The sequence below is a fragment of the Delphinus delphis genome, chromosome 18 (genome assembly GCF_949987515.2).
Source record: "Delphinus delphis chromosome 18, mDelDel1.2, whole genome shotgun sequence".
In the NCBI taxonomy this organism is placed as follows: domain Eukaryota; kingdom Metazoa; phylum Chordata; class Mammalia; order Artiodactyla; family Delphinidae; genus Delphinus; species Delphinus delphis.
This window is the reverse complement of record NC_082700.1, coordinates 30088925-30113085: the sequence shown is the minus strand read 5'-3', so window position 1 is coordinate 30113085 and position 24161 is coordinate 30088925. Positions and strand designations below refer to the sequence as shown.

Below are 24161 nucleotides of genomic sequence, written 5' to 3'. Positions count from 1 at the left end.
CTGATCAGTTAACTGTACTCAAAATAAAGTTTTTAATGGCCTATATAATCAGATTCAAGCTTCTTAGTACAGAATTTAAGGTATTTCATAATCTGACCCTAATCCATTTATTTGGTCCAATTTCTCTCCATTATAACTCTACATGTCATACTCCAATAAAAATATCCATACTTATTTGTCAGTCCTGGATCATGCTATGACTTGTCATATCTCTAGCATGATCTTGGATCATGCTATTATCCCAGCTTCAAATATTCAATTCATCTGTGTCCTGTAAGTCCTACTCTACTTTCAAGACCCTATTACAGGCACATCTAATTCATGAAGTAATTCTTTATTCATTTCTCTAGCAGAATTTTATTTTTATTTATTACATATATTACAGTATTTAACAAATAGAACTATAGCTAGATGGATAGAGGAATGACAGTTTCAAAAACCAAACACCTTGAAGGCAGAGTCATATACATGGGTACTGAAATAATATGCATTGTATTAATTTATTCATATTTTAATGGTAACGAGAGTCACTCCTGAGCAAGAGTCACAATACACTCCATGAGTAAAAAAAAAAAAAAAAAAATCACATATATTTACTTAAGATTCAAACTATTTTCTATTGTTTTCCAACAGTGTGGAGTAATACCTATGTACATCATGAAGTCATTCTGCATGTATTAAAATTTTCTGAAGTTTTCTTGCCATCCTTCTTTTAAATATCTTTAAAAATGTTAGCCTGGAGGGGAAAAAGTTCAGATGTCTATATAAAGGACATTATGTAGTAAACGTAGTAATTAAAATTGGAAGGAAATGGCCCAGGACAAAAACAAAACAAAATTTCATCCCTCAGTATAAATATTCAAAACCTCAAAGAAAATAAAATCCAGGGCAGATGAATCAATCTCCATGAAATATGTATTTTGTTTCAAAAATATACCCTGTATCAGAGGTGGGAGTGCATTTGTTACCTGTCTGCAAATCCCAAAAGTACTACTCAAAATGTTCTTATGACATGATTAAACATTTAAATGTTCCAGGATGAAACATTTGAGTGATCTTCCCAAAGTAAATATTTATCACATTAAAATGATTACAGGGGTGATAGAATATTTTTGTCTATATTTGATTTAAGACATCCCCCACTGCAGATTTCTATTATGATTTAATAGGAAACTGGATTAAATCATTTCTCTTGTTGGTAGATATTTTTTTTTTCATCATGTTACTACTGGGATCATCATTAGTATAACTAACTGTCAAGAATTTAAGGAAGGAAAAGCTCCAATATGCAAATTAAGTAAAAATTTTAAATTTCTTGTCCTTTTTTTTTTTTTTTTTTTTTGTGGTACACGGGCCTCTCACTGTTGTGGCCTCTCTCGTTATGGAGCACAGGCTCCGGACGCGCAGGCTCAGCGGCTATGGTTCACGGGCCCAGCCGCTCCGCGGCATGTGGGATCTTCCTGGACCGGGGCACAAACCTGTGTCCCCTGTATTGGCAGGCGGACTCCCAACTACTTACGCCACCAGGGAAGCCCTCTTGTCCATTTTGAAATCCAAAAAAATTTCAGGTCTGGAAGTTATTTTGCTATTCATTCGGTGGTAAAATTGACTTGAACTGACATGGGCTATCTATATTATTCATTTATTCAATTTAATGTGAATATTTAGACTTTTCTCTACAAAACTGATCATGTGTTTCATTGTGAGTACTGGTACAGTTCCCAGTGGGGATGTTACATAATACATGGTGTATGCAATACATCATCTTTCTAAAATTTGAAATTTTTTTTAATTCTAGAAAACATCTATACTATAGGCCTACACATCAAAACATCAGCTTTAAAGACTCCTTGGGAGCTATAAAATTGAGAAGTACAAGAGGAGTTAATTTAAATATGTTAATGTATTTGGTTTGATACATTATATGTTCCTATTTCTTATTTTTTTAACAAATATAAATATGAAATAATAGCCGTATCTCTCTTTGGCAGGTGTTCATCTTGTAATAGATTATCTTGGTAATTGTATGAGCTCCTCTGGCTTTTTGCAAATCTGAGTGTTATTTATATAATACGTGTTTTTTGTGAAATAATGAGATTGATGAAATTTGCTTTCCATTTTATAGAGAAGATCAGAACCTACAACTATTTTCCCTTTGCCTACACATCACTGTTTATCTTTTCAAATTTATTTCTCCTTTCTTTCCTTTACAGAAAAAGTTTATCTTCACTTTAAAGCTAGCATCCCCATTATACTGGAATAACATCTATCTCATCCAATCCTTCAGTAATTCCTCTAGGTGGATCATTTACCTCAGTATATTGATACTCAGATACCTTGAATAATTAAAGCATTTTCCATCTGTAATACCACCTTCTTTAGCTACTTTTTCCCCCTTTCTTTCTCTTATTCATAAACAGAGTTTTAACATAAGAGGAAATAATTTGCACTGCAATTCACCAATGAAAATCACATTGCTGAACTTTCCTGGTGGTGCAGTGGTTAAGAATCCACCTGCCAGTGCAGGAGACACAGGTTCAAGCCCTGGTCCGGGAAGATCCCACATGCCACGGAGTAACTAAGCCCATGTGCCACAACTACTGAGCCTGTGCTCTACAGCCCACAAGCCACAACTACTGAAGTCCACACGCCTAGAACCCATGCTCCACAACAAGAGAAGTCAATGCAATGAGAAGCCCGCTCACCGCAACAAAGAGTAGCCCCTGATCACCACAACTAGAGAAAGCCCGCATACAGCAACGAAGACCCAATGCAATAAAAAATAAATAAATAGATTTATTTTAAAAAAAATATATGATTCCAAGTAAATGTTCCTTTTTTTGAAGTAGTGAGCTCTGGAAGTCATACATTTAATGCCAGTGATGCCAGATCACATATTTGGGACTGTCCTCAGAACTAGTTTGTGAACCATAAAACAGAAGCAAGCTCAGTATCATTTTGTTTTAAATAAAAACAGAGTTGTCCAGATTGATTTAATGAATTGATTTAATTTGGCTCTCAATTATGTCGTCTGGAAATGAAATCTAAAAACTCTTGGCTTCAGTCAAATACTTCATCTAGTTGGTCTCCAGATTTTGGATTGTCACACAACATACTGATTATGTCTCATTCAGATTGAACAATTGTTGAACTTTTCTCCTTTCCAACTTCTTACTGTTGTGTTCTGAAGGATTCTGTCCTGGACTCTATTCTCTTTTCTCCCAATAATCCCTGTCATCAGTTTACTTTAAGTATGATCCCATATCAATGGCTTCTATGTTTATACCCCCCACCTCTCCTCCCATTACCAAACTGTAATTTTCAGTTGGCTCTTCTGTTACTTATCTAAACTCTTTTTACTTCCCAAATGTTTTCCCCATGATGACCTCACCCTGTTTTTACCATTTAGTAAATTGAACTCAGTTATCCAAATCACAATCCTAATGTCTATCACAGCAAGTTTTATACTACCTTACTGCTTTCTGAAAGTTTTCTCAAAGATCTGGTTAACTGAAGTTTTTGGCTTTGTTTGTTTTCTTCCCCAGCATTCTTGAATGGTAAATTTCTTTATTAAATCGATTCCTATATAGAAATAAGCATTGGTCATTTAGAGAAAATGCTAAAAGTTTCAAATATTTATGTGTTAATTTAATATATGTGGTATATATTACATAAAAGCTTACTTAAATGCATTAAATAATTCAAGTGCTATTACATTTACTTGGGCATCAAATGATATTTTTCTAAGCAATTCATTAGAATCATAAAAGTAGTGGTGTGTACTAAAAGAAGTTTTTAATCTTTCACTTTGTTCCATTCTTACTACCTCTTCACCACTCTAGGCCTCATTTTGCCTTGCCATGTATTACTTGCCCAGCTTCCTAATTGTATTCCCATCCCCCAAGACATTGTCATAAAAATCATCCCTTTAAAATGAAAGTTTGAACTGCCACCTCCTGAACCTCCAAGGGCTGCCTCTCAGTGGTCCCATCATTGGGCTTCTACTTACCTCCCCAGTCTCTACCTGCCATTCCCACTCTTAACATCCCTACTCACATGCCTCTAACAGCAGCTTGCCATGCACTGCTTCCTTTCACCTATGTTTCTGAGAGTGCCCATCATCTTCCCTCTCCCAACTTCACTCTGCCAAGTAAGCCAAACATTTTTTGAAGAGTCAGCTCAGATGTGTTCTTCTCCAGGAATGTTCTTTGAGCCTCCAACTCTGGGCCGGGTTTCCATTCTCCTGACTCCATTAATACTCAGGACATATCTCTCTCTCACTGCACCAAACTCATGGTTTTTATGTCAAATTTATTTAATACAGTGTGAGCTTCTTGAGGACCCAGCCTGTGCTTTAGTGCATCTTTGTATCCCAAGCACAGTCATTTATTAGAAGAAAACTTAAGTGATTGAATAAACGAACGAATGACTGAAAATCTCTCTTGGCACCACCATTCCTCAGCACACTAAGAAAGTATCAAGTACCCACAGGTAGCACAGGTATAGGTACTGTGTCCAGATTGAAGAAATATTTACATCCTAGGGCTTAGTGACAAATAATCCAGTAGTGTCAGTATCTAACTTCTGGAATGATACATTTAATTGACCTTTTGGAGCTTTTATTCAATATATATTAAATATATGAATATGTGAAATACTTATTCAATATATATGAAAGAATCAAGAATGAAGTTCTGAAGCTTGGCAGTTGACATCTTCAAGTTAATAAGGAAAAGAAGTGTGACGACAAATCTGAAGTACCTGTTCAGAGGCTTTGAGGTCTCTATTAATGTGTCATAGAAATTACACAGAAGGATGGAAAGGGCTCTAGACAGAAAATTATAAACCTGGAACTAGTGCTACCTCTGTCACTAACTTGAAGACCCCATGGAAATCACTTAATCTGTTTTCTTATCTACACAATAGGGGAATTATACTTCAAGGATTCTTACCCTAATGTTTTGTAATACGTCTTTCAAAAGAATAGAGAACCTGCAATATTAAACATGCTATTAAAGTGAAATAACAGGAAATTGCTGGGAGAAGTTTTAGACCTAATAACATTATTTCTTACAGTTCTTAATTAACAGATGAGCTGATAACTATTTTATATTTTTAGAATTTATGGACACACTCCTGCTTTCATAAAAAATGTATGTAATATTAGTATAGAATTTTATTTATAAAAATGAAAGGAAATTGTCATTATTTATATTATAAAAAACACAAAAAGTAAAATCCTCTGTTTTTTTTGGGAATATTTGAGAGAGTGTGTAATTCTAAGGCTAGGGAGGGTTCCCCTGTCCCAAGTATAAGGCAAAATGAGTGTCAAAAGTTTGGGAAATACTGTTCCAACATTTCCTAATTGGAATCTTTCAGGAAAAGTCATTGCTGTGCTTACTAAAAGCAAGAGAATCTCAAAATCACAGTGAGTCTATAGTAAATCATGCAACACTTGTTAGAGAGGCTTTACGATGAGCAACAAATGTGAGGGTGATAAAATCTCTCTATTTTCATGATACCAGATGCTGGATTCTGGAAGCAGATGTTTGCACACGAGAAAAGAGATGTCATTGAAACTTTTAAAGTTAGGTGAACTGTGGGACGGCTGCAAAGCCTGGTAAGCAAAAGCAAAGTGAAAGTGATCACAGTTTGAGAAATATTTTGTCTAGTAAAATGTAAGGCCAGATGAATTGGGAATGCCCTAAAAGATAGCACAGGGAGGTGATAAAATTGATATTACCCTGCTCTTGGATAAATGCAGCCTAATAAAAACTTACAGGACTTGAAAATAATATGAATTCTTGACAAATAATACAATTTCTTAAATACCACGTATGCAAATCATAAAGCAGCAGTGTTTCTAAAAATTTGTAAATGATTCCTCTCTGGCATTAAATATTCAAAGTTCCTTCCCACCCCCAATATATGGCAGTAATTTCCCATTTCCTTCCTAAGACAAATTTCCTATTAGTAAGTTTATAGCAAAATTAATTTTAAAAATGATTTTCATAGATCGCCAGATGGCTGCTGAGAGGATGGACACAGTCACCTCCTTCATGTTCTTGCTTCCGCAGAAGTGGATTTGCTGTTGCCTGTTACGGGTAGGCCTGGGAAAAGACACTGCTTGATTGGAAGATTCAGACTGCAGTAACCATAATGCAGAAGAGAAAACAGAACAGAAGCTTGAGAATATAAAAGTACTATGCTAGTACTTTTCTATTCAGGGTCAGTTCTAGGGGAAATTGCAAGGTAGGTCAAGTTTGTGTTCAGCATCCCAGCCCTCTGTCTCAATAACCTCCTCCCAAATCCTGAATGTATGGCTCCACCCTCACTTCAGTGGACAAGGACCTCAACTTCCATTCTCCCATTTCCCTACTATTGCTTTTGTAAATATCTCCTTCATGTAAAGTATAGGTTGTACAAACATTAAACTGTTTCCTTTCCAGACATAATTAGAAATATGGTGAAATTGCAGTCATTATGCAGTGAATTAAGGAGGAAAATTAGAAGAAGTGGGGCTCAGAGCCTTGCCAAACTCTGAAATCCTATAACAAATACTAAAGTCGTTCCAGCTAGCCTAATCCTGTTTTGAATATGGAGCCCACAAGCAAAATTCAAACACTGACTTAAAGAAAAAAAGGAACGACAGCAAAAAACAATTCTTTAGCTTTATTTTTTGTAGTTTTCTAGAATGTCCTCTGGGAAGAGTGAAGGCACCCCTTAAGAACACAATTTACTTTTAAAACTGAATTCACTGGAGCAAACCTAGTTTATTTGTCATTTCCATTATTCTCAATTTTCTATTGATTATGTTTTATTAGATTTTAATCAGGGATTCCATTGTGAAATGTCTTGAACCCAGAATGTAATTTAAGAAGTCAGATTTTTCTAGCAGTAGAGAGAACGGGGGAGGCACAAAATTGAAGAGAATAAAACAAATTATAAGGCAAGTAAATAAGATGAGAAATGAAAAAGAATTTGATTGGAGCAACTCCTGAGGCTCAGAAATGTCCTGGAATCCAGTCACCAGGGAAGGGACCAACATCTGGCCCCCACGGGGCATTGCATCCTGTGCTGGTGATGCATCCACTGCAATCTCTAGCACAGGATGTGAGTACTCACGATGTACAATGCTACTCCACTAGCTTCAGAGTTCAATTCAAAGACTTGGTTTCAGTTAATTATAAAGCTATCAGAAGACTGATTATCCTTGGAAAATTGAGAACAGTCACACAGCTATCAATAACAAGCTCAGAAAAATTGCCAGTCAGCATTTATAAAGACTGCACATTTATTATTTGGGAATCAACAGAGACTACTGAATTTTGGGGAAAGCTTATTAAGTCTTTTAAAAGAAAAACAAAACACTTATTGCTAACAATCAAAATACTCTACAAGGTTTCTGATGGATAGAAATAAAGAAGTCAAAGTATAAATAATATTCTGAGGTATAAAGAGTAATTTACCTACAAAAATTTTTGAAAGACTTTTGTTCTTTATAAAACTGTATGTGACTCTTCTTTACAGAAGTAACATTATGTATTTTTGTTAGTTCTTGATATAAATTAGTTTTTGTCATTCCAAAATATAAAATCAGAAGAATAAGATGAAATGTATTTTGGTCAATTTTCTGTGTCATTTTTTGATAAATAATGACTTATTAAATAGAAATATATATATATATATATATATGCCTTTCTAAGGAATTTGCTACTATGGCACCATACACATTCCAAAACATATGGATTGTTTTACCTATTATCTCCCTCTCTCCCTCTCTCTCTCTCTCTCTCCCCACTAACCTACCTACCTACATTTAATATTTGATGGGGAATGTATGAGGAAAAATCTAATTGACAAACAGAGAGGCAGAGCACAAAACTGAACTCAAATAGAAAAAGAAAATACTAAGCACATTCTTTGAGATTTTTTTTAATCACACTAAGAGAAGCTAAAACAACTTCTTTCTATTATAGGTTTTATTAACATAAAATCCTTAAAGCTATCTTCAGCTGTAGTGCAGTACATCACACCTTCATTTAACTACTGAATCCTTTAAAATATTTTTTCTAAAATAATGGGCAACACATACTAGTGCTGTATATTTGGGATGCTTAAACTGATGATAGCAAAAATACACAAATATCAGGAACAGAACAAATGGAAAAAATCTAACAGCACAAAAGAGAAGAAAAACAGTAAAAATTGAGCTAATAAAATAAAATCTCAAATGGACTAAGTTATTTGCAAAGGAAAATCATTATTAGCATAGAAATTTCCATTGAAAATATGAAGACTATTTTTTAAATTTACTTTAATTTCTAACTTAAAGAAATATTTTAATTTAAAATAGAACATTATTTTTCTTAATAGAGATAATTTAAACAGGGAAAGAAGCCAATTAAACTAATAAAAATATAAAATATAATTATACTACTGATTTTTTAATTGAAAACTATTAAGGCACTACTATAAATTTTTAGGACAAGCAAAAGACTGATAAACAGGTTTCTTTTTGTTTAGCTTTTGTTTTAAAGGAAATTTATTTATGTTTTTTAGGGTATTTTAAAAGGCATTAAAAATTAGGGTTAACATATGAAACTTGGACATGAGATAATTGTTTGAATATGGCTGTCATCTTCTTTCATCTGTAAAGAAAATTATTCTTTGTAGGTGTGCATTAAATTAATTTGGCATTGGCTCTCATGATGCTTTTCAAATAAATTAATAGAGGACATTGACCAAGAAAATGGCTGATTGCTTCTTCAAACATTTTAATTTTTTTTTTCTGAGTAAACAATTCATTATGTGAATAGTATAAAGTATTGGTTAAGAGGGCAGACCCTGAAGGCATGCTATTTTATTTCTAATGCTGACTTCACTACTTATAGCACAGAACATTGAGAAAATTTCTTAACAACTATTAAATGTGAGAGTAACAGTAGTCACCTATCTATAAGTGCAATGAAAACTAAATAGGATATTATGTTTTAACCACTGAATAATTCAATGAATATAACCTATTTTGATGTTTTCCCTCAAGGTTCGCATACATGAACTTAAGTTTTAACTTATCCTTCAATGTTTATTTGATATCTAGTCATAGCAATGAATCAGAAAATATATTTGAGCTAATTCTCCCATTTGGGGATAAAGTTGTACAGAAAAGACACAAATTACGGGCATATCTGGACCTAAGATAAAATTCCAACCTGCTTGGCAGGTTAATAAATTTCCCATAAGCTCAGTTTTCTTACATGTAAGATAAAAATGATAACTATCTTAGAGTTTGCAGGTTAAATATGTTAATGTTGAAATGAAGTTGGCACAGTTTATGGTAAGTAGGAAAAACTCAATAAATACTAGTCTCCTCCTCTGAATCTGGATAGGTAGATAGATAGATGTATGCATAAAATACATAGAAGAAAGAGAAAGAGAGAGAGAGAGGGAAGGAGGGAGACAAAAAGATTATCTAGATGATGGAGAGAGAAAGACAGATTGGAGGTAGACAGAGAGATGGATAGGGAGATAGATGGCAGATAAAGGTAGATGAGAGAGGAGATATGAGAGAGAGAGAGAGCCAAACAGAGAAAGGTCTCCCATCTCAACTAGTTACATACAGTTTCTTGAAGGCAGGCTTCAAGTCAAATTTATTTTTGATGTTCCCAAAAAATCTAACTTTCCTTACATATTGAAAACATTTGATAATATTTATTAAATAAATGAATTGATGAATCAAATCTGTCGATCAATCAATGAAATACTCCTTCAAAATCATGTGTTAAAGTAGAAGTCAGTCTCTTTCCTATAAATTCAGAGATTACTTTCTAAGTATGGCTTTCAGATTCATAACTTTCTCATGTTTGTTAATAAGGATATGTGGAAACTACTTGTTTTACAGGAGATATATCTATTGGCATTCTCACTCATAGACTAGCAATTATTTTATGTGTAATATTAATTAAAATATGTGTCAACCACACTTTCTTTTAAGAACAATAGCCACCTTTCTATGATATTACTTTTTGATATCAAAATAGGAAAAAACAGCTTTTCAGTATAAACTACATTTTCAGACATATATTTCATTTTTTTATAGGGGTCTTTTTTTCATTCCTATCAAATACATTGCTCAGTCAGTGGATGGAAAGGAATTAAAAAGTTAATAGTGAGCAGCAGGCTTTTTTAATTAACAAAGTTTCTCATGAAGATAGGACAAAATGCAAACTCTTTACTTACTCTATGCAGCTTTACAAATAGTGGCCAGTGAATTACCTGTAAATCACTTTATCACACACATAGATTAGTCTGTTAGGCTATGCATTCACATATCAAGATCCAATAACCCATTACTTAAAATGTGCCTAAAATATTCATATATTATAATATTGCATAGTCAAACCCATCAAGACCACTTAACTCACTTCAAGTAAACATTCAAGTGTGCAGGAACTGTGAATATTAGATAAGTATTCAAATAGCTTTTGTTTAAAATAATTTTTAAAACAATATTGCATTGTTATGCAAAAAGTTGCTAAGACATATCTGGCACTTATTACTTAGAAAAGAAGGTTTTTGCGAGGTTATCCTTAAAATAAAGCCAGCGTAATTATATAAGTGCAGAAACTTTTATATATATGTATATATATATATATGAATTTATTTCTGTATTGAATGTATGTGTGTGAGTGTTTGAACTCAAATTTCAACATGAATAGAGAAATTAAAAAGCATTCTATCTGCTGATGTATATGTGATAGGACTGACTGCACTAGAGGCAAAAATTTACTCTTTATGAATCACCAATCATTAAATGACTTAGAAGAATACATAAATATGTCCATATAGCTTAAATGTAGTCTCTCATAAAACTTAAATAAATATTAAACATATTTAAATACTATTAATATTTTGAAAACTAATATTAACTAATATAATATGCATTTGTAATTCTGAAATTCGATTTATACAACAGCTCTTTTCATTTCTTATAATTGGACATAACAAAAGCTTATTCACAACATCTAAGTCTCACACTTAAGACTAGCTTAATTCTCTTTGGGTGAATCATTAGTAAATATTCTATTGTGTTTGAAACAATAAAAATATCAAAATTAATTTAAAAAGGCATATCAAACTAATAAATTGAAGATAGACTTTTAGCAAAAAACATATGTATTTATGAAGTATTTCTTTTTTAACTCTATCAGGGTAAACAAGTTCATGTTTATTTGCTATCCAGGAAGACTTAGACATAAATCAAAAGGAGCCAGAAGTCTGGCTTAGCTGTTATTTGACTCTTGAAAAACTATCTTGAAGCTAAAATCCACACTAAAAATACATCAACACTGATAAGAGCTATACAATTCCAATCGAGTTTTCATTTCACCTAAAAGCGTTGAATTTATTCATCTTAATCTGTATATTAAAATGTGCATATCTAGCTAACATATGCTATATTTTCCTTTAATAAAATGCAAAATAGCAAAGGCTGGAAAATGTTCATAAAGATAAGTACAATCTAGTGACTTTGGGCAAGTTCTCATCTTAAGAAGATTACAGACCAAAATCCATGGCCTTCCTTTTTCTGTGGTTACTGAGGTATTGAATAATTGCTTTCTGTCTGGGGCAACCTCAGAACTTGCTGTTCCTTTTGCTATATCGTCAATGGTCCATTCCAAGGTGATAAACTACAACTCTAGTACTATGAGGTTTATAATGATTGCTTAAGCTTTACACTTTGTAAGCATTGGAAGACTTCACTCACCTTGTTCAAGTGGTTGGCTTTTAGTTGAAGTAGTTTTCATCTTGAGTGCCTCCCTAACAGACATGTCACAGCAGGAGCCTTTGTTAGTGTCTTGGTCACTGTCAGCCTGATCACTGTCCCCGTGCCCACTGTCTCTCAGGCTGGCTCTTTCTGGGTCCTTAAACGTGGAGCTACTGAAATACATATAAAGAAAAAGAAGAGAAAGTGTTGTCTCTACGAGTTTGAATCTGAAGTGTAATCTCTAGCAAAGCAATTTTGACATGAATGCAAATGGGGAAGCTGAGAAAGTTATTTAATAGGCCTTACCTTTGAACAAACTGCTGCCTGCTGCCCATGTAATTGGGCTCTGCGGGAAAATTGTCTGTCTGCGAAAGAGAAGGAAAAAAATACGTATAGTTGTACACTGGACAAATCTCCTGCAGAGCAACAAGACTTCCTAGTGGAAAAATGATTAATAATTCAAAAATTCCCTTAATCTTCAAATTTGTACATTTTAATTAAATTGGAAATTGCTGACATGTAATTATGTACTCAGAACAATTAAATGATTCCGGTCCACAAATTACCTGTTAAAGTAAACAATGAGCCTGTCATAACTGGCATTCTCTGTTAGTACCAGGATGGATAACACTGTCTGTGTTGTTTCATTACTTAGATATTAAGATTGAATATTTGTGGGAGGAGTGGAAAAATGACCTAATTTCTCCATATTAAAAGCATGAATTATTTAATAATACTCATTTTTAAGCATAATTACATCATCTGCTGGGATTCTTTGCCCTTCTTGATATAACATCATTTAAAGTCACCCACTCCTCAATTAAGGGATATAAAACCTTTCCTTCAAATTTTACCAGTAACAAATACAGGCATGGCACCTATGGTCGGACTCATCTCTATAGTGCATCCTTATCTGCATCCTTACTATGGAAATTGTACTCAATACAAGGGAAAGGGCTGTTACTTCCTGGTTATTAAAAACAAAGTAAAATAAAAGTAAGAATTAAAATGTTACTTAAAGCAGTGGGAGTAAAGACACTGAGAAACGAGGCTTGTTTTTGTGTTTGTTTTTGCTGCTTCCAAACTGACGTGGATGTCTGCCAAATAGAACTGAATTCTCCTTGTACCGTAGAACAGAGTCTTTTGCGAAAAAGAGAGTAGATCTTTCATAGGTTTCCCTATACTGTACATTCATACACGTTACTTCTTCTTGCAGCTGACTCAGCAACAAAGGTTCTCCTGTTTTCTGCCTCACTTCATGTCACACCATTGTGCTCTGAAGCAGCTATGGGTTCCTACAAGATCATCCAGCATGCAAGTATCAGTGACACAGGAGCGTACAATTCATGAAGCAGAGGGACCAAGGTAAGGTTTAATGTAGAGCAGTATGTATTTTTCCTTATAAATAAGGCTAATTTAAACTAACAGGACTCTTTTTTTAATCCCATGTAATAATTTAAATTATTTGGCTTTTTAAACTATTATTGGAAAAAACATGTTAACAGTAATAGCTTAAACTACTATCTAAGTTTCACTGTCTTTTAGAAGTTGGGGGACAGGAAAAATCCTCACAAATTTCTTAATCTATAATCTTTTCTTGCTGTTGTTCAAATGACCTTTGTCAAAATAAATGCAAAGATGAAGGTAAACAAGGTAGATTAATTTCTCATTTCTAATCCACTTTAACTAGTAATTGGTAGCAGACATTTTTTATTAACATGTTTTTACTAATTTCCAGATTCTGTGAAGCACCTTAATTGTTTCCATAACAAACTATCTATCTTTAAGGATAACTTTATGTTCTAGTAAAAGTAATAGTGGAAACCAACACCAAGAGCAGAAATGTTTGCAAAAGAGTTTTGCCAATTTTAAAAACTAAAATTACTTAGAAACTCCACATTTAAACTTAAAATCATCTAGCTCATTTTTTGAATTGGTCAAAAACATGCATCATTATTGCTGTCAGTTAAAAGCTAAGCCTGAGTATCTTAGAACACTTCAGAAAAACAGAATCCGGGGTATTAAGGAGCAAGTAAAATGTAAAGTGAAAGTGTAAACTCTAGTTAGAAAATATAAGGGCTATTATAAGTAATCTTGTGATTTTAGGTGGGACCTCATAGGATGTGGATCCCTATTCAGTTAGACACAGGGAGACTGACTGGGAAAACTTTTCTTCCCTTGTTCTAATAGGGACAGTATCTAAAATTTTTTGCATAATATCAAAGTTCTGGGCAGTTCTTATAAAATAAGATACTTTAAGTTCCTATTGAGTGAAGAGCTGTTTTAAATTATATGTGAGTATGTGTGCACACGTGTCTATGAATGTTTCTATGTATGTATCAGCGTGTTTGATGAGCACTGGGTGATGGTAATGCTACCAAATATTGTTCTGATGAAAGAAGAAAAACAATAGGAAGTTAAAAAAGAAGAATTTTGGAAAGGAAAGAAAGGCAGGGAGAAAGGCAAGGGAAAAATAGAAAGAGAGGAGGAAGAGAAAAACAAAAGGATATACAAAGGAGGAGAAATGAGGGTGGAGGGTGGTAAAAACAGGCTAAAGAAAGTTGGTTTATTATTATAGAATTTCACAAAGTACAATTTTAGAAGTCTGCAACTTAATCAGTAGCAGAGTATCAGGAGTTTATTAATAATGTCTGCCAGCATTCATTCATTAAAATAGGTAGGAATGTGAGAGGCTGTGTCTGTTTATAATTACCATAATGAAATAGTCATTTGGCCTTTAATAAACATATGACTAATTCACTATAAAAAACACACTAGTTTTAATATAGAAAATAACATTTTCATTATCCAGGCTCCAAGGATGTCTGAAAACTCATTTCAAATAATCTGAAATAAAATAACAGTATTTACATAGAAAAACAAACAGAAAATAGACAAAAAAGCTAAATGTATTACAGCATCATTTAATTTAGAAATATAAGGGCTTTCAGCTATTTTCCAACACTGTATTCTAAAAGTCAAATTCTATCTTGTACGTTTATAATTCTTAACCATTAAGTCTAGAAAGAAAGTAAAATTTGAGGTCAGACACTTGTAGATTTTTAGGTCTCAGCAGAGTAATTAAAATATTCATATGAGTAATTAAAATATAACTTTTGAAAATTTTATCCTTTTCCATACAAGGATAAAATTAGAATGTTTTCCCTTCAAACACAACTTGAACACAGGAACTATTAACTTTTATTTTTAAAACATATCATTTGTTTATTATTTAAAAAAATGGATCCCTGGAATAGATGGCTAGTTACAAAAAAGTTCTAAAGCAGACACTTTGAAATAAACTGTAGGATATGATTATCATTTTAATCTATTTCACTCAGAAATAAAAAGACAAATATTTTGCTGTTTTTTTTAAATGATCATTTGCTCATAATGATCACTTAAATATGAACTAACTTATAAAACTGAATGGCCCTCCTAATTTGATTTTTTTGTTATTTTTTGGATGAAGATAAAAATTTAGATATTCTTTCTTTTGTTCAGAAAACATAAACAAATAAACAAGTAATCAAGTAAACAAACACACAGTGGAAAAGTCTGTATGATATGAATGGTTTCTTTGATTATTTACCTTTATGCACTTCTCTTCTAGTACTCAGCAAATTGTAGTAAATTTATAAATGATACTTGAAATCATAATTTTTATCAGCAGTAGTCAATAATAAACTATTCCTAAGATGTGCCATCTTCTACTACTTGCTCATCTATTAGGACTCTAAAAAAAATCGTGATTTTAAAAACGAGTGTCTCTGAAAAAGACCAAAAGAAAGAACCTACTGAAGCTGAACCACATTGCCTGAAATTGGGAAAGCTTTATTTGTGGAAGTAGATTAATTTGACATGACCACTTACATGTATCTAGAGAAGTTGATCTGAAAATGGATAGCAAAAAGAGTCAAAATAGATATTTTTTACTCTTAGAATAGTAAAAATGGAACGTTTAAAAATATATCCAGCATTTGACAAAACTCAATATCTATTAATGATAAAAATTCTCAGCAAATAGGAATAGAAGGACACTTCTTCAACTGCATAAAGAGCATCTATCAAAAAAGAGTATAACTAGCATCACACTTGAAAGACTGAAAGCTTTCACCACTTCTATTCACCACTGCACTGAAATTCCTAATATGTTCAATAAGGCAAGAAAAACAAGTGAAGGACATACAAATTAGAAAAGGAGGAAAAAAATGTTTCACAATGCTATTGTATTCTCAGATAATAGTATTATTCAAACAGAAAATAAGAAAGAATCAAGACAAACAAAAACAAACAAATAAAACTTCTCAGAATGAGTAAATAAGTTAAGCAATGTTGCCATGTCCAAGGTCACCACACAAAAATCAATCATATTTCTATATACTAGCAATGAACTAGTTGGAAACTTAAATATCCAAAGCAATACATTTATAATATGTCCCTAAGAGTCAAATACATAAGCAAATAGATAATTTTTAAAAATAAGTACAGAATCTGTATACTGAACATTACAGAAACTGATGGAATAAATCAAAGAAGGCCTAAATAAATGGAGAGGTTTATCACGTTTATGGATTGAAAAATTCAACATGGTAAAGACATCAATGTTCCTCAAATAATCTATACATGTAACATAATTCCATTCATATTCACTGCATGATTTTCTATAGCTATAGACAAGAGGACTCTAGAACTTAAAACAGAAAGAACTGTAATAGCCAAAATAATTTTGAAAAAGAAGATTAAATTTGAAGGAATCACACTACCCTATTTAAAGTATTACTATGAAGCTACATAAATCAAGACAGTGTAGTATTGTCAATGGAAAAGACACATAGATCAATGGAACAGGAGAGACTGTTCAGAAGCTCACAGAAATCCGGCCAACTAATTTTTGACAAAGTTGCAGAAGGCAATTCAATAGAAATGAACCTTGGCAATTCAGCAAAAATGAACACTTTGTAAAAACAAAACAAAACAAAAACATAAAAATTTGAAATTGACCATAGATCTAAATGAAAAACATAAACCTATAAAAGTTTATAAGAAAACCCTGCAGAAAATCTATGTGACCTAATGTTAGGCAGAGGTCTTAGACATGATACCAAAAGTATCATTCATAGGGAAAAAAAAAGACCAAAATTAACCCAATAATTTGGTATTTACCTTAAATAAATGAAGACTATGATCACACAGAGATCTGTACATGAGTATTTCAAGAGCTCTCTTTGCCAAAACTGGAATCATCCCAGATATCTTTCAATAGGTGAACAGATAGACTGTGGTACATACACACAGTGAAAAACTATTTAACAATAAAATAATGAACTACTGAGGCAACAACTTGGATGAATCTCAGAAGCATTATGTTGAGTGAAAGGAGCCAGTCTCAAAAAAGTTGCACAGTGTATGATTCCATTTATAAGATTTCTCAAAAAAGCAAAAACTATTACAACAAAGAATAGATCAGTAGATGCCAGGAGTTAAGGTTGACTATAGAGATATAGCATGAGGAAGCTTTTTACGGTGATAGAACTGTCCTGGTTGTGGTATTAGTTTCATGAAGCTATATATGAAAAAAATCACAAAAAACAAAAAACACAGAATTCTACATTCCAAAAAAGGTTCATTTTATTGGATGCTAATAAAAATTAATTCCAAACATACATATAAGGTGATCATATACATCTCATATACACTGAGGATTTTTTCTGTCTCACAGAGGATTATAAAACTACAAATTCTTTCATTAGTCTCAATAAAGAGTATTTCTGAACTTTGTCTTTTAAAATTATACAGAGCCAACTTTCAAAACACTATTTAGAAATCCCATATTCATTTGGACAGACTACAAATGGATTTGAGATATAAACCTCTATTTAGCCACACTAACAAACCCAAGCAACACTCTATAAGACAGTCGTCTTAAATATGAATTATTTAGCTCAATTTTCATATTTTTTCAAAGATGTTTTCCTTGCGTGCAGTTCTCATTTACCCAGACATAAAATAGATACTTTAAATAAAGATTTCAGACTGCATTTATTGCAAAGAAGTAGCTTTTTCTTTCAATGCATGAAAAAATATGGCTATATCATGAAGAACTAGGAACCATCCTTAGAAATGGTGAGTTTTTTAATTTGGAGAATACCTCATGAAATTGATTCTACGTTTGTAAGTAAGTGAATAGAATATCCTTGTAAAGACTAAAGACATTGAATATGAAATTATTAGCATCTAAGATGCACCAAAGCGTATACAGAATAGTCAAAATAATTTTACAACTTTGATGGTAAAATTAGGATAATACTATTTAAGTTGTGTGGTTTTATATGAGATAATATATGAAAATTCCTTAGTTATAAAATACCATTCCTATTATAACTTTTAAATTTTTTACTTTTTTATTTTTTTAATTTTTGTCTGCACCACACAGCTTGCAGGATCTTAGTTCCCCAACCAGGGATCAAACCCCAGGACCCCTGCAGTAGAAGCACAGAATCCTAACCACTGGACCACCAGGGAATTCCCACTTTTAAATTATTTTTTAATCTTATAAGCAGCACTGTAATGATCATATCCCTGCAAAAGGAACAGAGAAAAGTATTGTGAGCATTAGGAAACTGGATTCTATAGTTATTTTTCACCATCACAGATACTGTTTAAGTAAATGTTTCTAGAATTCAATCTGTGGTTAGTGCAATAACTGTGAAAAATACATGCACAATACCTCGGTTCTATTTAACAGAATTATTTTATATTTCCCATTATAGAGTCATGAGACAGTCAGGAAATTTCCTATGGAGAGAACAATTTTGACAAACCAAACATCTCTGGCATTTCCAGAATCATTGTTGTGTAAACACAGAAGACAGTAGTTTATAAACTGCTGGCATTCTTGATATTATTTTGCTTTTCTACATCTGTTTCTTTACCAAAGAGGAGACCTTTGGGACAGAGACTCAGCAGGTAAATTCATTCCACAAACACACATTTAGTTCAAATCATGCACAATATAAAAAATCTAGTATCCACCAACGTAAAATTCACAGTATCTGATATTCTATCAAGAATTACAAGGCATGAAGTAAACCAGGAAAACATAACCCATACCTAGGTTATAGCCCATCAATCAATAAAACCCATCAATCAATAAAAACAGACCCAGGCATGAAAAATATGACAGAATTAACCAATAAGGACCTTAAAATCTATTAGAATTTTGAAAATATGATCAGGAATGTAAAAGCATGACCCTGAGAGTAAGTGCCTCAAATTTTGAGCCCCAGGAACCTCCCTTGCAGTATCCCAATCTTGGGCCTAAAGGTGAGAAATAGATGGCCCAAAAGACGCAAAATGAAACTTCCAAAAGTGAAAACTATAATATTTGAAATTAAAAATACAATGAATAAGGGCTTCCCTGGTGGCACAGTGGTTGAGAGTCCGCCTGCCGATGCAGGGGACACGGGTTCGTGCCCCGGTCTAGGAAGATCCCACATGCTGCGGAGCGGCTGGGCCCGTGAGCCATGGTCGCTGAGCCTGCACGTCCCGAGCCTGTGCTCTGCAGTGGGAGAGGCCACAACTGTGAGAGGCCTACATACCGAAAAAAAAAAATTACAATGAATAAGACTGACAACAGATTAGACAATGAGGGGCAAAAGATGTAGCATTTTGCACCAAGTTCTAGAAGCATCTGTCTCAACAATTATATATTTAATATTAAATTTCTACTTTATGTTTATCTGTATAAGCTTTATATATTTGAGTACACATCCTTTTTATAATTTTGTAATATATAAGAGAGCAGACAGATATGTCAAATACAAAAAGGCTCTCCCAGAGGTTGCAATACAAATACGAAGAAAGCTTTCATTCTAGAGGTATTGATCTAGAATTGGAATTATTGAAGAAAAATGAAAGTGTATATTTGACTCTTTGAAGTCATCATTAAGATAAAACTTCTCACAGACTAATTTTGGGTTGGATGTGTAGTCATGGTGTTGAATCACATCATTATAGCTTCAGTTATACTTAGATGATCAGTGTTTTCCTAATCCAGAGGAACAGGGGAGTGAAATTTTGAAAATTCCTTTGAATTAGGGAGAGAAGATTGATTGCATATATTGATGCCACTGGGTTGAAAACAAAACGAAACAAGTTGAACTTTTCCCTTAATTCAAAGGCACTGCTTTTCCCATTGATAACAGTATTCTCTTTGCAGCACTCTGAACACAAAGGAGTGTTAAGAGGTGAATAATTCACTTTAAGCTTTTTCATACCAACATTGCTTCTGATAGCTCTGCCTTCAACAGAATATATGGTGTGGTTCTTTCCACATTGCTGAAGTAGCCAACAGCACTTTAAGCCACCGCTTATAAAATTATCTGACAGCACCTATAGCTCTGAAATTTCTATAATGCATGAGGTATGGCAATAACTGTATTTATCAGTGATTTTCAAAATAATACATTTTATACAAATATAGTGTGGTCCACACTTATGTACTAAAGGTATAAGAAAAAAAGTGAGAAATTCTTACCACATTTAGCAAAAACTGACATTAAGTTAAAAATGGGAGGACAAGAACACCCATATCCTGTTAAATGAGAATTGCAAGTCTACTGCCCAATTAGGATGACTTAGATGCATTTTTAAAGTGATGTGGCTGTATCTGAAAACCTCTTGCAAATGTTAACCCTTTTATAAATGGCACTGATAAGTTCAGTAATAACTGGTGTGCCAGAATTTAATTATGTAATCTGTGAATCTTAAAGAAAATCATCTTTGACAAGAAAGAAGAAAATCTAAGTACGCAAAAGGTAAGATGAGAGCTATTTGTTATCTATAAAAGCATACAAAATAGAGAATGCTGCACATTCTTTTTATATATTTGCTGAAGGGTGGAGCCCAGAGGCCACCGAGGCACCACTGAATGCTAGCAGTACTTTCCCACTAGCAACAGCAGCACATTATGCCATGAGCAGATATTTTAGGAAAAGAATCCAAACTTACTAGAAGATTGTTAATTTCAACATCCTTAATTAATCCATTTTCTTCAAGGTGGTAAGCCTCTCCATCTCAACTCTAACCAATATTCAGTCCTCCCTTTTCCTTCCAAGTGGCGGGGGAAGTTTGGAGTTGTTTTCTGTTTTCTTGCTAACTCTTTGCCAGACATTTAGTCTTAGGAAACTCTCCTCTGCTTTCCTCCTATCATATTCTTTTCCCATCTCTATTAAGAATGCAGAAGAATTTTCCCCCTGGAGGGAATATCTGAAACTACGTTCTCTGCAGTTGGGCCTCTAAGACTAACAACTCAAAAATTATACATTGCCAATAAAAATTCATTACAAGCCTGAATTTCTGGAATACTCCATATATGAAGAGAAAGAGTGAAAAAAGAGGGAGACAAATTAGTGACACATTCTTTTGAATGCTCCTTTCTGCAAAATATATTTCCTTAAAATCTTATTTTATTAATTTTAAGAAACTTGCTACTAAGCATATGGAAATTTTTAAAAATTGAATTATTTAGATTTAAGCCAGCTTTAGTCCAATTCACTTAGCTAATATGGGCATGCCTTGACACTATACCTCACTGAATCTAAATACATGTAAATGGTATAACTGTGTCTATACTGTACTTGGAGATTTGGAGTATGCTGTCCTACATTAGGATCTACAAAGTGGTATTATTGATATTTATTATTCATTCTTCTCAATTGCCCTAGGAGACACAATACTATTACTGTCCACATTTTTTTTAAGCAGAGAAACTACAGCTGACTTTCATAGGAGTGCTTGTCATATACCCAATTCATTGTAGAACAATAACACTTGCCAGAGACTGCCAGGACAAGTCAGTTGATATACTGCCTCTCTGAGAAATATAATGATCCATACCAATATTTTCAAAAATAAGTTAATGAGAAATTAATGTGAATTGCCTTGAAATGATCTTAAAAATTATTGTTACATACTAAGCAAAATAGTACTACTATACCCCTAATAACAAAATGGCTCTTTATGCACTCTACCTTTCCTTTTATACTTTCACATTAAATTATTTTAATATGCTTAATATTATATTTAACTCTAATGACTAGATTTTTCCTTTGGTCAATAACATAAAAAGGTAATAATGGCCATTTATTATCAAATGTACTAATGCATACAGTAGGCTTAATTGTATAATTACAATAATTATAGTCATATATTATCAATTGCCAAAATAGGCATTTCTGAACACTCACTTTTAAAGTGCAAATTTAAGGTATTACATTCAGTCGATCATCATGTGAAATTCCTAAAAGACAAATAACTAATTTAAAAGTAAATCAAACTGTATGCTTGCTATCCATTTCATCAGTTTATTTTTTCACAATACACTAAAATTAAAAACTTTATAAATGCAATGATTTTGGTAAACACAATTCACCAGTCTTGCTGCTCAAAATATTAAATTGTTGATCAGAAGATAGTCAATTATTATTTAAAAAATGATTACATTTTGCAAATGCAACAAAGAGTGATCAACAAGATCTGTTTCTTATCTGATTTTGCATCAGCCTTTCAAGTCATCAACTGTCCAGGTGCATTCCAATTCTTAATAGGAGAAAAAATAGGAGGAATTCAAGGTGAAATTGAATAAATCAGCAGCTTTCTAATGTTTTCCTTCCTCTAAATCTTGATAAGCATAGAGAATTTTTAACTCTTTATAAGTAAAGATTCAGCCAACCAGATAAACAGCCAATATATTTTACAATAACTAGTATATACTTTGGGTGAATTTTGAGTCCCCAACCTTTTGCATGAGTTTCAAAGATAACTTACTAACCCCTTCCAAAACATAAAAATTATATAAAATTATAAATTAAAAAAATAACCCTTTAGATTTGAATTTCTGTCTTAAAAACAAGAGTAATTTGAAAGCACAGTTATGAAAATTTAGGAGATAACATACAAGGAATTTGGAAGACTTGTCCTCAGAAATGAATATTAAAAAGAAAAAGAAATTCCTAAATTTGAGAAAAAATTAATTATTAATCAAATTTGTAAGTATTAGATTACTAGAATATTTTTCATTTTCCCTCTGAAATATAAGTATCACATTTAAAATGCATGATTCAGTGGAAATAGCTATTTCAGGTTGACGTTCATACCTGAAATTAAAATAAAGTTAAGTGTCTTTACTAATGTTAGCATATTTTTAAACATTAGCATAAAATGAAATGAAATATCTCTACTCTTTATCAGACTGTCACTTAATACCTAATTCAAGAATCCCCAGCTCTTTCTTTGCTTGAAGACTTTAATTCTAAGAATTTTTCTCCTCTAGTGAAAGAAGCAATGTTATCTAGAGAATCACTTCATGAGACAATAAGCCTGCATTCCTCCAATAACTGGTTTTGAAATAACAGATAACCATTTTGATTTTGTTAGAAACTATTTAAAGTCTACATAGTGCAGTTTTTTAGCAAACACTCAAATAAAAAAAAATTAAGAAATATTATTAACAGTTAGTAATGACTTACAAAATTGGTTGGTGAATCCTGGCTGGCTAAGGGGCTCATTCTCTGTATTTGAAAATAAAGTTTTATTGGAACTCAGCCATGCCCTTTCATTTATATGTTGTCTATGGTTGCTTTCATGCTTCAATAGCAAAGTTGAGTAGTTGTGACAGAGACCGTACAATCCCCGAACTTTAAAATATATACTATCTGGCCCTTCATTAAAAAAAAAAAAAAAAATTGCAGGCTCCTGACTTAGAAAGACGAAGTCTCACTTCCTAACCATATAATTAATATTTTTTCACTCTACTCACTCCTGTAGATAAAATAGTAATGAGGCATTTTTACATATGCACTAGGCTTAATTAGGTCATGGTTTAGGAAAAAACACGTCATTTTCATCCTCTGAAGGACACAGACTTCCTCACAGAGTATGCACTTGGAAGGTACCTGATTGAAAAATGATTTATATTTTTAAGTGATTTAGGTTTTAGGTGATTTATAGCATGTTTATATTCAATTCCAAACAACTTAAAACTGCGGAAACAGTACCATCATGGGAACACCTAAAACAAAATGCACTCAGATGCATGAAGTTTCCTGAATTGTATTACAGGTTCCTCTAGAGTGCACTTAGAATAAGAGTAACTAATTCATTCCCAGAGAAAAGAACTCTTCAGTTCTGAGAACTCTGCTGCGCTTCCTTACATATTTTAGAGGTTGATGTCGTCACAGTATTTCAACTCTTCCAAATGTATTATTTCCTTTCAGCCTCACTGGATGGGGCCATTATAATTATTTCTATTTTATGTATGGAGAAGCTGAGGCCTGTGGAATTCATGCAAGGCTAGCCGGAGGTTCCAATATGAGTAAGTAATATGAAC

General features: G+C 32.8%; 1 protein-coding gene across 1 annotated transcript in view; it reads right to left on the bottom strand.

Annotated features, from left to right (window-relative positions):
- The window catches only part of PCDH17 (protocadherin 17), a 99743-nt gene that overhangs the window by 53077 nt on the left and 22505 nt on the right, over positions 1-24161 (bottom strand). Inside the window, exons 2-3 of the mRNA XM_059995585.1 lie at positions 12077-12135; positions 11771-11943 (exon numbers count right to left, since the gene is read on the bottom strand). Of these exons, the coding sequence (XP_059851568.1) occupies positions 11771-11943; positions 12077-12135 (232 nt within the window). The remainder of the gene's footprint in view (positions 1-11770; positions 11944-12076; positions 12136-24161) is intronic.